The sequence below is a fragment of the Magallana gigas genome, chromosome 2 (genome assembly GCF_963853765.1).
Source record: "Magallana gigas chromosome 2, xbMagGiga1.1, whole genome shotgun sequence".
NCBI lineage: Eukaryota > Metazoa > Mollusca > Bivalvia > Ostreida > Ostreidae > Magallana > Magallana gigas.
Genome location: NC_088854.1, coordinates 19,655,777 through 19,672,180, shown reverse-complemented (window position 1 = coordinate 19,672,180; position 16,404 = coordinate 19,655,777). Strand labels below are relative to the sequence as shown.

Sequence of the window (16,404 nt, the reverse complement as noted above, 5' to 3'; positions counted from 1 at the left end):
AGAAATATTTCTATCACTGATACATAGTTTGATTGAATTTATTCTATCCTTAAATTCATAGGGGTTTTATCAACATTCCTGTGTCGAAAAAGTCCGAAAATTCGTATTATAAAAATGTGTGTAATTCAAATACAGATTTGAAACTACCTGTACTTGTCATGCAAAATAGTATCATTGATTTTAAAATAAATAAACATCGATAAAATCAACTCCCGTCAGTTCTTCGGTACTTTGATTTAATACAGTAACTAATAAAGTTAAAATATAAATCTTCTCAGAGTCGTGAAGGTGCAAACGGCCAGTGCATATCCCTGATTTTTATGGTGCTAGGCAGTTGAGAGTCATTGTCATTTCCTGGTTAGGACACCAGTCCATTACAGGTTAAATTGCAGAGGAAGCTGGTTCACAGTTTCAGTGGGGTGGTCTTAAGCAATGTAGATAAAGTCCCTTGTCTTAGCTAGGGCACAACATGCATCAAGTGACCCCAGCAGGGTTTGATCAAGTGACTTTCAGTTACTGGCCAATGACCACTAAGCAATGTGCTCCACTGATAATGTTAGATACCAGTTGGACTGCAGTGATTTTATTTGCAAATTTTTCATTTTGGAGGTTTTAAAGGTAAAAACCACATCTAAATTGTCAGCAATATAACACTCCATATATCTGATGTATGCATATATATATAGACAGTCTTCATACATCAAATCCAAGCAATAAGTGCATACCGGTACATAGATTTGAGGACTGGGGGGGGAACTAAATGAACAATACTTAATGGAACTTCTTTTTCTTTTCAAAAGCATGTATTTAAATAAATTTTCAACAGATCTTTAGGGAAAATACAAGTAATACAACTGTGTTCTTTTCTCATTTACTTAAACACTCACCATTGCAAACAGGATCAATTGAAAATAAAACAATATAAATCACTTTCAAAATTGTAGACATATAGACATGAACAAGGTGAGGTATAATAATAATAATAATAATAGTTTATTTCCAATTTTGGGCCCAGAGGGCATACAAGATACAGATATTAGATAGAAATGCCTAAAAGAAAGATTCTACATAATGTCTAAAAGAAAGATTCTACATACATATACATGAACTTGTAACAGCTGGGCAAATGTATATCAGTATGTCAAAACATACTAACAATGTGCATATAATATGTAGTCATAAAAGTAGTTTATACAAATATAAAGATAGTATCATGATTTGTATTAGTATTTCACCGGTCATTTAGATCTCAAAGTATTCTGTCTTTTTTTGAAAGCATTGATCAGAAATTCACTTAAATATACCTCACCAAAAACTTTATACTTTTAACAAAAAAAGACAAATTTATGTGGTTAATGTCCAATGAAGACAAAACAATACTTACAAAGTTATATCTAATTCTAGAATACAATGCAGCTTCAGACTTAAATATTAGTACTGGTAAACAGCAGATTAACAGATGTAAACTTGGACTCAATCCAACCCATTCATTTAACTCTGATGCAGAGTGGAAATTACCAGGAGAACAGCACAATGCAAACTGAAATCTACAGAACATTAAAATAACGGTTTTCAAACTACCCTCCTTATATCTAATCCTCATTATTACTGGTTATATCATGATATTGCACAGAATGTTGTTGAACTTGTAGGTCTGATATAGGTTTAGATATTTTTTCAATTCTTTTGTTTTTCGATGTAGCACTGGTAATTGCATGGTCATCCATTTCAACAGTTTTTACTTACGGTCCTTAATTGCAATGCTATCAGTTAAAGGGGATACATGATATGTGTTTGAAGAAAAAAAAAGACAATTCCCCTTGCAACATTATACAGTAATATACTAGGTTTGTGTGATATTGTACTGATATTAGCCGGCTTAGGGCAACAGACCACTTCAAGGCAAGATCAGTCCGCTGATGATTCAGTAAGTGTTTCATTTAACAGCTTCTTGTGTTAAGAACAATTAACAAATAGAGGATTGTTCCCTGCATGCATAGGTTTACAGATAAAAGTGAAGAAAATTCTTGTCAATTAAGTTGAAATATTGGTTTATAATTATATATATATTATATAAACTGTAGGAGTAAAATAGAGATTTATATGCAAACAACAGATATTACTTACTGACCAAATGAGAATCACTGTAAACCAACCTTTATTTGAATGTGAGAAAATTAATTATAATATTCTTGCCCCAAACCAGCTATGAAATGTCTCTGGTATATAAACATGTATATATTCAAATAATCTATTCTTGATTGCAAAATCACTAAATAGTAAATAGTCATTGTGCATAAAAGCTGGATTACATTATGTCAATGTTATGTTTCAGTATATTATTTAGGGTCAAATACATTGTATCAACTAATAAAACTCATATATTAAGCACTTTTTACCAGTTTATTAAATCAGTACACTTGATGTATAAGATGACCAACAAATATAAGAGAAAGCTTCAATTGAAAATAGTATGTAACAGTACTAAGATAACCAAAAAATAATACCGGTATCCCTGGGATCCCAGTAATTATAAAAAAAATACAGCCATTTGCATGAAAACATGTTTGCATCATCACACTTTTTGTAGAATTTTTTTTTTTTTTTATATTTGCATGACGTATATATAAAAAAAGAACAGCACCACAAGGGACTGGCTACAGTTACTACTGATAACAGAGATCACTGGAAAAAGAACTTGAAGCAAGCTAATTCTAAATCTTTGAAATAAAGTGATTGTCAGAGGAATTCTGTTCAAAACCATAAACCCAAAAGTCAGTTTGACAGAGCTGCTTTTAAAAATATGAAAGGTAATTTTTTATTAGAGTGTATAAATTCAGGTTTAAAACCTAAATCAAAGTCATTTTAACAGAGAAAAAGAATCTTCAGCTGTTGGCACACATGCTATTCATTCCTCTTAGTTCTTGAGTCCGTATCTGCTTGTCTCTGTTTCTGGAGCGCCATAAAATGATGGACTGGTCGTCACTAACCGTCACTAGTGTCTCTGGGTCACTAGGGTTAAATGCTACGCTGTTTACCACGTCATTGTGAGGGAATTTGTTTAAGCAGATTCCATAATGGCGATCCCATATATAGCCATGCTTGTCCTCGGCTCCACTGAAAAAAAAATAAAGTATACATGTTCCTTATCATTTCAAAATACATTTGTCCATGCTGCAAGGTAATATAGGAAATCCTTTGCTGTTGTTGATTTATTTCCTCCAAAAACTAACTAATAATTGCCTGCAACTTAATTCTACACTCCCCTTATAAATAAAAAAAAAAGATTCTCTTGTAAACATTATCTGTATACTGGTTCATCATACTTTACAAATATGGGAGAGATCTTCCCTAGAAAAGGAAGGTACCTTGCCACATATTCATTGGATACATCCAGAAATATAAAGAAGCACTCATCATTGGAAGTATAGGCCTTATGTGCTTGATGCATGGTGCCCACTCTTTTCATTTTCATCAGATCAATCACATGGATGTCTATTTCCTGGGCAATAGGAGGAGGGTAGAAGGGATTTTCTATGGAGTAGTTCTTTGGCCATTGTCTGCAGTTCACATACAAGTACCTGTGGAGATATATGTATATTTTATAGTACAATGAACATAAATTCAACTTCTTAATCCAAAAACTTTCACTCCTCCCCCATTTGTAAACATTGTATGTTATGAATCTACCAGTCAGATTAGTTGTCTGAGGCACTCAAAATGTCAGATGACATTGAAGATCTCTTTCAAAAAAAGGGGTTTTCATATAACATGTAAAATAAGAATTCATTATTTTTTAATCCAGAGTGATATGATTAAAATTACATTCATAAAGTGACATTTTGTTAACAATTCCATCATTTTTTAAAGTTTTTATTCTTGGGACTTCAAGGCATCCAGAGTGGAGAAGAGGAGTTGAATACATGTATTAATATTCCCCTTCCCTACTGATGCTAAACTACCGGTATACACAAAATTTGGTCAAAATTGGCCTTGCAGTTTCTAAGCTGAAAATTTTGCATTCACAATGTGGGATATTAAAGTAAATACACACCTGTCATCTGGCGATAGACTCAGACCAATGATATGTCCATGGAGATCGATCACATGATCAACAGTGTCGTAGCCTTGGTGATCCATCCCATGCAAGTTTTCTTCCACATTAGGCATCACTTGAACCTTGTCTCCAATCACTTTCTCCAATGACTTCATTCTCTTGATTCCGATCTGATGAGGCGTGAAGGTCTCTGACCCTCGAGTGAAAATTAAATACTTATCAGGAAACTGGCATGGCAGTTGACTAGAATTTTTCGATGTAGATGGGGCATCAGATATGTCCTCTGAGCCAACAGGTTTTTCTGAACAATCCATCTGTTGTTTTCTATTAGACTGTCGGTTATCTTCTTCAGGGAAAGGGTTCTTGCCCTCAATCACATGAGAGCCATCCCTGCTGAACAGAATATTGGACTGGAGGGGGTAACCAAACACAGATCCACTTGTGTACATCCCCCGATTGCAGTGATCTTCACAGTCTGTTTGCGTACATTCAGTACACACCCCTTCCATATTTTTCATGGAAACAGTGCTTTTCATTGTTTTCATTTTCAGATCTGCAGAAGAACCGCTTGCTCCATTGCTGCTTTCTGTGTCAGACTTGGTTTCCATCTCCACACTTGTAGAGGCGATGTCTTCCTCAGCATCACGGTAAGCTTGACTATATGTGATGGTGCTATTGATTTCGTGAACATTTTTCACTTCTGCATCTACTTCAATTAGTTTTTCTCTTAAAGCTCCGTTCTCATACACAGTCACTTGCTGTACTTTTTTACTGGCATTTTCTGCTGATTTTTCTGAAGTCTTAGCTTCAGCTAATACAGGACAACATATAGCTGGATTGTTCGCAGAGGTATCACATTTTTCAGGAATTGAGTTTTCAGGAGTATCACAGTTAGGAGCTAGCTCACTCTCAGAGTCTGTTAAACATTTTGCCACAAGAAGTGTCCTGATAGAACTTGCATTTTGATTTTCAAATCGATAAAGTCCCATAACTACTGACTCATGCTCTGATGCAATGTCTTGAAACCCCTGTAAAGACAAAATAAAATTCAGAAATTGAGGTAAAAGTTATAAATCCATGACCTGAGCTGTTAAAGGACCAATAACCTTCTAAATCATTGTTTAAATTAATGCCATGTTTATGAAGATGTGACCCTGAAATTGGTCAAATAACCTCATATCAGGTTCAAGACACACCCTTAAGTCATAAGCCTTATTGCCAAGTATATTCTTTTAACATTTTCTCAGGAAGAGTTACTAAAAAGGTTAAACAAAATATCCTTTTAATCAACAGTAACGTGTAAATTAATATATGTTGTTTCCTCTGTTGTTTGGAAAAATTGTGTATAAAAAACTTTTCTTTTCTTTTAAAATTCATCATAGGAGAATCAAACTCAATGAAATTCCTCACCTTATTAAGAATGATGGATGAGTATGACTGGAGAGGACCAGTTAAATGCAGATTCCCAGATAGGAGGTAGTTGTCGTTATACCAAGTACCAAACACATCGTACGGCTTGTTTATTACTCGGGCCTGAAGGTCAAAATCACCTACAATGTAAAATATGTAACTTGATTATTACTGGTACTGTACCCAAAATTAATTTTGCTAATTGTATTTTGACATGCATGAACTGTTTCAAAATCTACTACTTCCGAGACAAGAAATTACCCTTCATCCTAATTATTGAATTAATGATCACCAAGATCCTACATGGTTTACTCCTCAGGGTGTCACTTTAATATCTTTGGTTAGAACGTATTCTTTATACTCGTCTGATAAATAAAAAATTACCCAAATATTGCATGCTTATTCTATATCTTTCAGACTGATTCGTGATGATTTTTTATTTTGCTGCAAGCTTACCCTTCAGACTGAACACTGCTATTTCCCCAGATGTGCTATGACTCCCAAAGTGAACGCCCGACACAAGCAACAATGTGTCCGTCCTGTTGAACTGCGAGAACTGAGTATACTTCCAGGTCAAAGTTCGCATGTCATATTTATATTTAAGTTTTACTGGGTATTTGGAATTCCATACCTAAATAAACAATTCCATTTAAAGTCTGCATGTTCATAGTGAATAATGTGTTTAAATAACAGTGTCAAACCTTCTTATCTTATACTAGAAAGGGCCAAGAAAAAAGAAATAAAGATATCAAAGGATTTAATTTACTGATATAGATCAAGGATAAACAACATAGAGAAACAGAGGTATGGGATAAGTTTCTTAACTACTCAGTATCTAACCACATTGTACTACCTTAATAAAGCCATCCTTAGAACAGGTTGCAAACATCTTGCCATTGTGGGAGAAGCTGACATGAAGAACCTGGTCGGTGTGCTGTTTGATGATGGTTCCTTTCACTGCTGGGGTGTGGTAATACAGTCTCTTAAACTCTTGCAGCCAGGAGGTTTTGCCTGGAGCAATCCCAATGCTCCGAGGAATACGATAATATTGATAGAAATGTTGTCTCCACAGCTGTTCATCAAACGCAATTTCATTCATTCTCCTGAAATAGAAAAAAAACTGAAATGACAACTTAAAAACTTAAATGACATAGGTAGGTTTTTTAAAAACTTCCAAGGAAATTAACTAATCATTCCTGGAAAAATTATGCAAAAGACAGATGCAGAAACAATAACCTTTTCTTTTTATTTAGTATCTAACTCCAAATTTGGATTCAATATGATGAAAAAAAAACAACTGTACCTGCAAGTTTCTGACATCCTGACCACCGAGAATGGTGATAGAAATGAGAAGACGTGTAGAATGATGTCATCTGGGAGCGTGTCCCACATTGACAGTCCTGTCTCTTTCTCAAACTCCATGCTTTCCCTGTGTATAACTACATCTACAAAAGAAATAAAGTTCATCACTGCAGTTTATTTTTTATAATTTATGTCATCAAACATATGGTGAATTATACATATTATATGTTCCTAAAAATGATATTTTTTAAAGGCTGATTTTTTAATAAGTTTGAATTTTCCAGGAGGGGACTGCTTTGCCAGTCCAATATAAAAATTGTTAGCGGAGGCCTTTGTTGAGGGGGCCTTTGCAATACAGTTTATAGTAATTGACTTGGTATGAGGGCAACATGTGATTTGTTGTACCTGAAGATACAAATGTTACCCATGGCCAATGGCCGAGGGCAACATTTCTGTCTGAACAAATATTATGTTGCCAGAATCCGCCATCCATTGTTTTGTTATACCCATTACTTGCTAGTAAGCAATGTAACGTTATAGAAAATAATTATTTGTTTTCCCTTCATTGGTTTAAACATAGCACGTGATTGCCTCATATATCTCTATTTTTGTTCGGTGAGAAATAATATTAGGCAATATGGCCGTCATTGGCCGACGCTTCGCTTACTCATTTCAACATTTCATAGAATTTAATACATAAAACGTATGCCGTAAGTTCGTAAAGTATTTGGAGTAGTTGCCCTTTGAAATTCTTTAAAATTAGAGTAGTTGCCCTTAGAATATTGACGTCACATTGTTTTGTCTGGAGCAGAACAAAATGGCAGAGTCGAAATTTGCTCAAATCTCTGGAGAGGAAAGGGAGAAAACATTTAAAATTGAATAGCAACAAGACATTGTAAGTAAACATGGGTGATGCAAAGATTTTTAAAAAGTATTTGAAAGGTGAGATTGAAAATTCTGAAGAGTTTAAATGAGTTAAATTGGACGAGATGTTAGGCATCATGTACAGGGCTTTGCGTAGATCACCGCTATTTGTGAATAAATATGTCGCTTGAAAGTCCTCGGGAAAACAAAACACTTATTAGGTTAGTTACTGACTCCCTACGGAAATATATTGGGTTGATCAATCTCATAGACGGCTCGGCTTCGCCTTGCCTTCTATGAGATTGATCAACCCAATATATTTCCGTAGGGAGTCAGTAACTAACCTAATAACTAAGTAATAATGGATATAACAAATACGGTTAACAACAGTTATGTATGTCATAGAAAATGACATCTGCAAAAAACACTTATTTTGTCTTATTAATCATAGAAAACATGAACGAACAAAATAAATCATATTATTCAAATAAAACATAGTCATTAAATAAAATGTCACTCAATGCCAAACAAATTATCTTTGTTCAGATTTCCAATAAACAGCAAGAGTCATTTATACACTCAAGAAGAGTCCGACTCTGTACTGAAAGAAGAAACAATAACTGAAAAGGGTGTTTGTTTGGTATCAATTTTGTTGCCAAACATTTAGTCTTACTCATGTTATAAAATGTGCATCGTACTGCATTTGTTTGAATGGTTAAGCACTTGGTGTTACATACATTAGACGGCTTGTTGTAAAATTAGCATACCGTTGTTTCCCAATGTTTTATGGAATCACAAAAATAACGCAATTTCAGAGTTGGTTGACAGTTCGTTGTTTAAAATAATTTGTATCCCTAACCCGACGTTTTAAAAAGACATTCGAATCACGCTCGCCTTTTTTTTTCGTCGCCGATAAAAAGTATAATGCCATTATTTAATTTTAACGATGTCTTTTAGGTCCTGAATCAGCTTTTTAGATTTTTTAACTTGCTAAAGGAATATTTGGTTTTGCTATTTTCCTCGAACCTTTAAAGCAACGTATACAAGTTATACATGTTCTATCCTTCCTCATCATGCTCAGGGAATCGTCCCCGCAACTGCGCATTTATTTCAGACTTTCAAATATCAATCAAAACCTTGTTATTTTCATACCTCTGTTTAAGCAATACGTTTTTCCTTTACTCGTTTTCAGCACAATATATATTCAGTTTTTGGCAGTCCTCAAATCATGTACTGGTCGTGCATTTTATTTTATTTTTTATCTACATGTATTTAATGTTATGTCAGAAATGCATTTTAATCAGTTAATTGTCTCTTGAATTCACGGATGTAGAAGAAAGTTGGTTGGGAAAGAAAAATATCATTATATAACAAAATTGAATAAACATATATCTCAACATTTTGTTGTTGTTGTTGGTTAATTCAGAGACATAAATAACATGTTATTTATGTCTGGTTAAAAAAACCTTTGGGATTTTTGGTTATCATGTTGCGCTAACAGAATCATGGCGTGTATTTGTCGGCACGTCTAAGAGGGTTTTTTTGTTTTCAACTACAATTATATTTCAGTATTGTATTTGCAACGACATTAATACAAAGTATATACAACAACTCTGTGAATTTCCAATAATTTCCATTACGTTTTTTCAATGCGGTGTGCAATACTGTATTAAGTAATGCCAAAGATAAAATCATTCGATGCGGGGGACATCTTTAATCAATTGCAAGAAGTTGCCTGAATATGCTCCAAATTGTGTACATTGTTTCACAATGCTGGTAGACGCGAATACTAGATTGTATATTCATATATATAGACTAAAAATTGGACTACATGTAAGTCAGCGCGTATTAGGAAAAAAAGCTGGTGTATGTCGATATTTACGTTGCGGCGAGACGCGCCCCTTGCATAATTGAGATGTTATCCATTATATCCATCCATCGTCATATATCCATCCATCGTCAATATTTCATAAAGGAAAAAAAAACAAATACTCGTACCTGTCACTTGCTAATTACACTTATAGCTATCCGTTTTTGTCCCTCTTTGTCCTTCGTTCGTTATGCGTCGGTCGTAAACTTAATTGGAACTTCGCTCCATTCATCTAGTATGTAGAATCTGTGAGGGATTGGGAACATAAATCAATTCATTTTCAACACCCAGTCACATACGAAAGACGATAAGGCTCAATTCTAAAAAGGTACAAAAAATTAATAATTAACTCGTTATTACGAGTTAGTACCATTGGGAACTAACCTTTTGCATAGTTCTGTTTTTGTACAAATATACAAATAACCATGGATTTGAATTACTAGGTTTTTTTTAATGACATATAATTCTAGAATTAAGAATGACACGATTGTTTTAAATTCATGGGCACCTGGCATATGTGTAAAAATATATGACATCTTTGTTAAACGGGCACGTAGCATCGGGGGGCCAAGAGGGGGGGGGGGGGGGGGGGGGACTGCCCCCCCCCCCCCCACTTATTTTCGCAGCAACTAATTCTCTTTAATTTACATAGAAAAAAATTAATTATCATGGAGTCCCCCCGCCCACTTTTTTGGGAGTATGTAAAAAATTGGATTAAAAAAAAAAAAACGATGAGTGAAATTGAAGTTATAGATATACCCCCCCCCCCCTTACGGATTAGGATTTTGAAGATTTTGGACACCCCCCCCCCCTTTTTTTTTGGCTTGTCAAGAGTTTTTCGATGAGTCTGCCCCCCCCCCCCTCCCCCCCTCCCCCCCCCCCACTTTCAAAATCGATGCTCCGTGCCTGATTAAAGGTTTGAGACATCATCACCATCATCATCTTACAGGCTCAACCTTTTAATTTTCAAATTGTCAAATAATTTAAATATTCATCTGATCCCTTAATTTAACCTATACATTTTTATTCCTGTATTGATGACTGATCTGAAAATATGCATCCGATGATTATCGCCCCTTCTCTTAATGTACTATATCGGGACATATCTGGAAATTTACTTAACATCTTTCATCCATGTATCATCATTAATTATGTTATACACAAGAGATTAATGGCATTGTAAAAATGAAATTTTTGGACCCCTTACAGAAATGCATTATACCCTGATGACCGTTAGGGTTGCATGGTCATCTAATTTCAGTAGATGTTTGAATTTTTTTTCGTAAAAATATAATTATTATTTGTTATCTTTTGGGTAATTTTTGAGTTTATTTCTAAGGTCAGACGCGACCTATCTTCCATTTTTTCTATTTTTCCTATCTCCACAATGTGAAGATTTTCACTTCTTAATTTCATAATTATATTTTTATGTAATATGATTCTTTTTTTATTTCGATATAAAGTGTTCAATTGAAAAGGTATAGTACGACTTTACTTATAAGCATTCAAATGCATTTTGAGTGCTATTTTAAGGAAAATTCGAAATATTGTAGCTCCGAAATTTTTAAGAATTAACATGTTTAAATGTTAATAATTTAGTAAGGAATAAAAAATCAAGGAAAATTATATAAAATTGAGGAACGTCTCGTCTGTCCTTAAAATGATTAACTGCTAAAACGTTACTGCCATCTTTAGCTCACTTGAGCTTATAAAACTTGTAAGTATGAAGCTATTCTTATCACCTTTTTTTTCGGCCGTCCGCCGTCTGTCTGTAAACTTTTCACATCCCTCAATCCTTCTCTTGAACTACTTACCTAATTCAATCAAACTTAACTTGTCACAAAGCACCTTAAGGAAAAAGGGATTAAGGTTTATTAAAATGATTATGACCACAACCTCTTTTAAGGGGAGATAATTGACAATTATTGGAATTTTGTTGGCATGTTTTAAAAATCTTCTTCTCAGACACATTTTGGCTAGAAAAGCTGAAATTTGTGTGGAAACATCCTCAGGTAGTTTAAATTGAAGGTTTTTTTTAATCTAGTTCCCAGTGTAGGGTGTGGCACGGTTTTTTCTTAGTAATAAATAGAGAATAATCTTTTTAAAGCTTCCTCTACGAAACGGAAAGACAAAAGGGTTTAAATCATAAGAATATATGGGGTTTTTGTTTAAAAAAATAATTCAAATTTAAGTTGTTGTCAAGATATTTTATACAATAAAGCTGATTTGATCAGATTTATGGCTATGGTTGCTCAGGTGAGCTATGTTACCCCTGTGTCTCTTGTTTCAATTGTGATTTCACGGGATAAAGTCAATGAATGGGAAAATACCTGTCCCTGTGTGTGTGTGTGTGTGTGTATATATATATATATATATATATATATATATATATATATATATATATATATATATATATATATATATATATATATATTCCTCAAGCTCCATCAATTATGATTGTCTTTGCTTGAAAATTGTGCGTGTAGAGTTTGAATTTATAGAAGAATGTGTGTTTTGCCAAATTAACATGATTAATGCAGTACCAAATTATGTTAACCAATTCAAACAAACTTGAATTATTGTAAAAACTATGGAAAAACAATGGTTTTCCCATAAATCAATAAATACCTTACATATGTATCTCATCTTTGATTTTGAACCAAATTGATATATCGCGTGCACAGGTTTTGGTGCATGTTGCAGTCTTTGACTTTGATCAATTCTTGCTTGTAACGCCAGCTATCAACAGAAACAAAAAATAACCCTTGGGTGTACAAATAATTAACGAACGTTCATTAAAGTTTGAACGAAATACTAGGGACGACATGTTGTGCCTATTGACTGTAAAATTCGTGATCACCAGAATATTGCGTTTAATGCAGTTAATAAATACGATCTCTGTGATCAATATTTAGAAAACTAAATATTTTTTTGACATGTCTGTTGAATACCAAAGTCGAATATGCCATACCAAAAACTATATTGATCTAGTAATATTGAGAATCAATCTCGTACAAAGCATGGTATCAGGAAAACATCTCGCAATAACGACAGGATTATCTACCACTTAAAAAATTTTAAATAACTTAAAAAATGCATCGTTATCATGAGAAAATTTAGGCGACAAGCAGTATGTTCATATTAATATTGATATATTTGAAGGACTTTCTGAAGAAGCTGTATAAATCACACTTAATAAACATATTATCTAAAACACAATCTTCATAATCACACGCCTAACCAAATTCGAACTCCTTACTCTCGGCACACCAGGCTGGTAAGGGTAAGGTAAGTACTGAATCAGTTCTAAGAACAAGCCATGTGTGAATCCAGAAAATTTTTCCACCGAGGGGGGGGGGGGGCGGTGGTCATTGTCTATTTTTTGGAATTTTACTATATGGGAATTTAATTAATAAATTTGAATTTTCCAGGGGTCCTCCTCTAGACCCATGCATGCAACCAGATTAACCAATGCATTGTAAATCACCAACTGAACGTCTGATTTTACCCTGGTTAAGAGGGTCGGTATGAGAATTGATGTGTCATTGTCATTTGGACGTGTACATGTATTGATGTCCGACCATATAAAACTTGTGTTGCATGACGTTTACTACTATTAGATCAAATATCTTAGATGGATAAGCTAAGTCCTTCTGATTTCATCCAGTTTTAGACTACGAAATTTGGTGTCGATTGATCATACATCCATATAGACCGTTAAATCTAGATCTGCACTGTGTTTTCGTTGCCCTATATTGTTGGCAATACCAACCAATATCAATAATGGTACCCATTTCTTAGATATGAAACAGTGTAACACTGTATAAATAGTGCCTGTTTGGAAGGGTAACAGTTGAAATTGACACCCCGAGGAAACCATTGTCAACCGACGCGAAGCGGAGGTTGACAATGGTTTTCGAGGGGTGTCAATTTCAACTGTTATCCTCCCAAACAGGTACTATTTATTTTATTATACTGAATGTCTTAATTTTAGAGAATATGTTTACTGCTTTTATATAGAAATGACGTGAATTTCACGGCGAACCGTACACACATAATTTACGCGCATGTAACAATTCGTTGTGTTACCCGTTGCTAAGTGTGTTGCTAACGCTGAGGGTAATAGAACGGATTATTAACTGCGTCTAAACCAATCAGATTTCAGTATTTTACCATGAAAGTATAATAAATAAATATATATCTAAAATTCGCTTTCCTGTGGCGCAATCGATAAGGCATTTGACTCTTTTTCAAAAAAGTGTAAGTTTCATTTCCCATCTTGGCGCCAGAAAATATTTGAAAACCAGTTTGAAAGATTTAAAACAAATATTGATGGGATCCTGTATGGCGTCTTGTATGGGATCTTTTGATACTAGAAATTTGTTTGTTTTTGTTTTTTAAATTATTAAAAATGATCATTTTAGATATCAAATACCGGTTTTTTATAACTTTTTTTTTTTTCGATATTACAAAATTAATTTTTTATGAAAGAAAAAAAAAATAGATCAAATTTCTTACTTCAAAAATCAAAAAAATTTTATGTTTTCTGTGCGACCCGCGTATTATTAACAAATGCATATGCATTCTTTGAACTTTTTGAACATGCCTTTAGACAATTATTTAGCTGTGTTTTAACTTCAGCTCATAGAAATACCCGGTAAGTCGTGAGTTTAAAGAATATTCATCTGCAGACATATTGGTTTAAACTGGTTCGAACGTAATTTGTTATTGTCAATGTTTATATGAACAGGATCGGAAATAAGGGAGAAACCACTCAGTAGATGTGATTATGACTTTTAGAGTGTGTGGTTGATTCCTACTGAGATATTTTTATCCCATTATCAGTTCACACTCCATTTCAATTATATTTTTCAAGTTTTTACAACATTTATTGATTGTATAAAGGTTTTCGCATCTAGTTTGTTTTATTTCCCACACTCTCGCCTTTAATTATCCATTTTTTTTGTCCCTTGAATGCAGATCCAGAGTAATTAAAACTTATATGTGGTCCGGTAAAAAGATTTTAATGCTATCAAATGGAATGCGCTTTCAAAGGATGTCCGTGAAAGTGACTCCATTCGCATTTTCAAAGAAAAAATACATGTTTCTATCATAAATCAGAATGATATTACCTGTCGAACAAAACCTGATTTTTTACTTATGGTGACAGATTTTTAAATATTATTCCTACTGGACTTCGTCATAATTGTGTACTAAATAGTGATCTTTTTCGTTGTAATATTATTAATAGTCCACTCTGTTCGTGTGGCAAGCTCGAAGACACTTATCATTATTTTTTCACTTGTAATAAATATAAAGAGGCCAGAAATATTAGCTTAATGAAATTTTCAATATTGTAAATTTAGATATTGTTAATACTCATGTCCTACTTTGGGGCGACAACGCAATCAGTGTCAGCGAAAACAAACATTTATTTTCTCTAGTTTATCGTTATATCAAAGGTACAAAAAGATTTAGTTGATGTTTGTACACCATTGAAAATTTATATATAACTGTCATATGATCTGTTGACCTTACATGTTGTGTATACATTATTTTTACTGTATTATATACTTGTATTGGGCAGGCTTGTGGCGAATTACATTGTAAAGTAATGCATTACATTACCATTACTTCATGAATTTGGGCATTAAATTACCATTACCATTACTTGATTTTATTGAAGTAATGCATTACATTACCATTACTTGAGTAAAGTAATGCATTACCATTACCATTACTTTGTTTTAAAAAAGTTAAGCTAAATAAGAGTTTTTGTAAATGTTTCATATTTAAAACACTCTTTAACATATCTACAGGTTCATGTTCAGTATCAGGTTCAAATTCAATGACTATACAAGATTCATTCTTCATTTGCTCAATATATAATCATCTTGTGGCATTATGAACAACATCTTACAAAAGTAAATAGATATTTATAGACATTTGACATGGTATAATGTCAGATATAAAAAGAGACACAGAAGAACATGCATAACAAAAAACAAATTATGGAATAATGTTGCGGTTATTTAAAGCTAAACAGATATTTCCCCAGATTACACAAATAATTATAATTTTGGACCCTTAATTGTATTAATTTATAAACAGAGGGTTTTCCCAGTAATATTTCTTAATATTTTTTAATGAGATTTCTTTATACTGAGGACACTTTAAGGCAAAAGATTGCTGTTGCACTTTATGATCATCAAAGTTTCAAAGGGTTCATCTTTTAACTGCATCCTGTTAGGTTTGAAAATCTTCCCAGCTATACTAAATAAATGTCTACAGGAGCAGTGGAAGCTGGGACTGAAAGATTTTTTGGGGCAATCTTTATCTTAGGATATATATTAAGTGCAATAATAGAAAATTACATGAATCTTGTATTTTCTATCGGTGCAAACTAATGTTCTTTATTAACAACAGATACAACAGAGAGAGAGAGAGAGAGAGAGAGAGAGAGAGAGAGAGAGAGAGAGAGATTATTTTCAAATGGGTTATAATAATAATTTATATATTATAATTTTGGAAGTGATTTTGATTTTCATCATGGATGGACAGTGCATTCATTTTGTTTTTAAATTAAAGGTGCGTGTCTGTCCTCTATTTTATTGGGACATAGCCAAGGGAAGGGGATTGGGGTGTAGCGCTTCTTATAACAATAGATTGTTTTGATACTTAGAGTATCCTGGGGGCATAGTGTGTGTTGTTGACACATTCTTTAATGAAGTGAAAACTAATTAGAGTAAATTAAATGATTTTAAACTCTTAATAACAACACTATTAAAAATGTTATGGAATTGTGTTGTTATATCTAGTAATATTAAGAATTTAAAAATGAACTTTATTTAAAAACATTTTTATAATACAACTAAAACATTTTTATCTCAAGAATTATTTT

General features: G+C 33.3%; 1 protein-coding gene across 1 annotated transcript; it reads right to left on the bottom strand.

The window, feature by feature from the left end:
• Positions 1–976: 976 nt before the first annotated feature.
• On the bottom strand, positions 977–8,497 carry LOC105337234 (F-box/WD repeat-containing protein 5). The gene is made up of 8 exons (XM_034446783.2): positions 8,371–8,497; positions 6,771–6,912; positions 6,321–6,570; positions 5,924–6,098; positions 5,468–5,607; positions 4,055–5,085; positions 3,369–3,581; positions 977–3,117 (listed from the first exon to the last, which is right to left on the bottom strand). Exons 2-8 carry the CDS (start codon positions 6,887–6,889, stop codon positions 2,886–2,888), a joined length of 2,160 nt encoding a protein of 719 aa, XP_034302674.2. The 5' UTR covers positions 6,890–6,912; positions 8,371–8,497; the 3' UTR covers positions 977–2,885.
• Positions 8,498–16,404: the final 7,907 nt, after the last annotated feature.

Coding starts and splice junctions, on each gene's coding strand:
- LOC105337234 (XM_034446783.2), bottom strand. CDS start 6,889: ATGGAGTTTGAGAAAGAGACAGGACTGTCAATGTGGGACACGCTCCCA. Junction 5,086..5,467: donor CATCCATCATTCTTAATAAG/GTGAGGAATTTC, acceptor TTGTCTTTACAG/GGGTTTCAAGACATTGCATC. Junction 3,582..4,054: donor AGTCTATCGCCAGATGACAG/GTGTGTATTTAC, acceptor ATATCTCCACAG/GTACTTGTATGTGAACTGCA.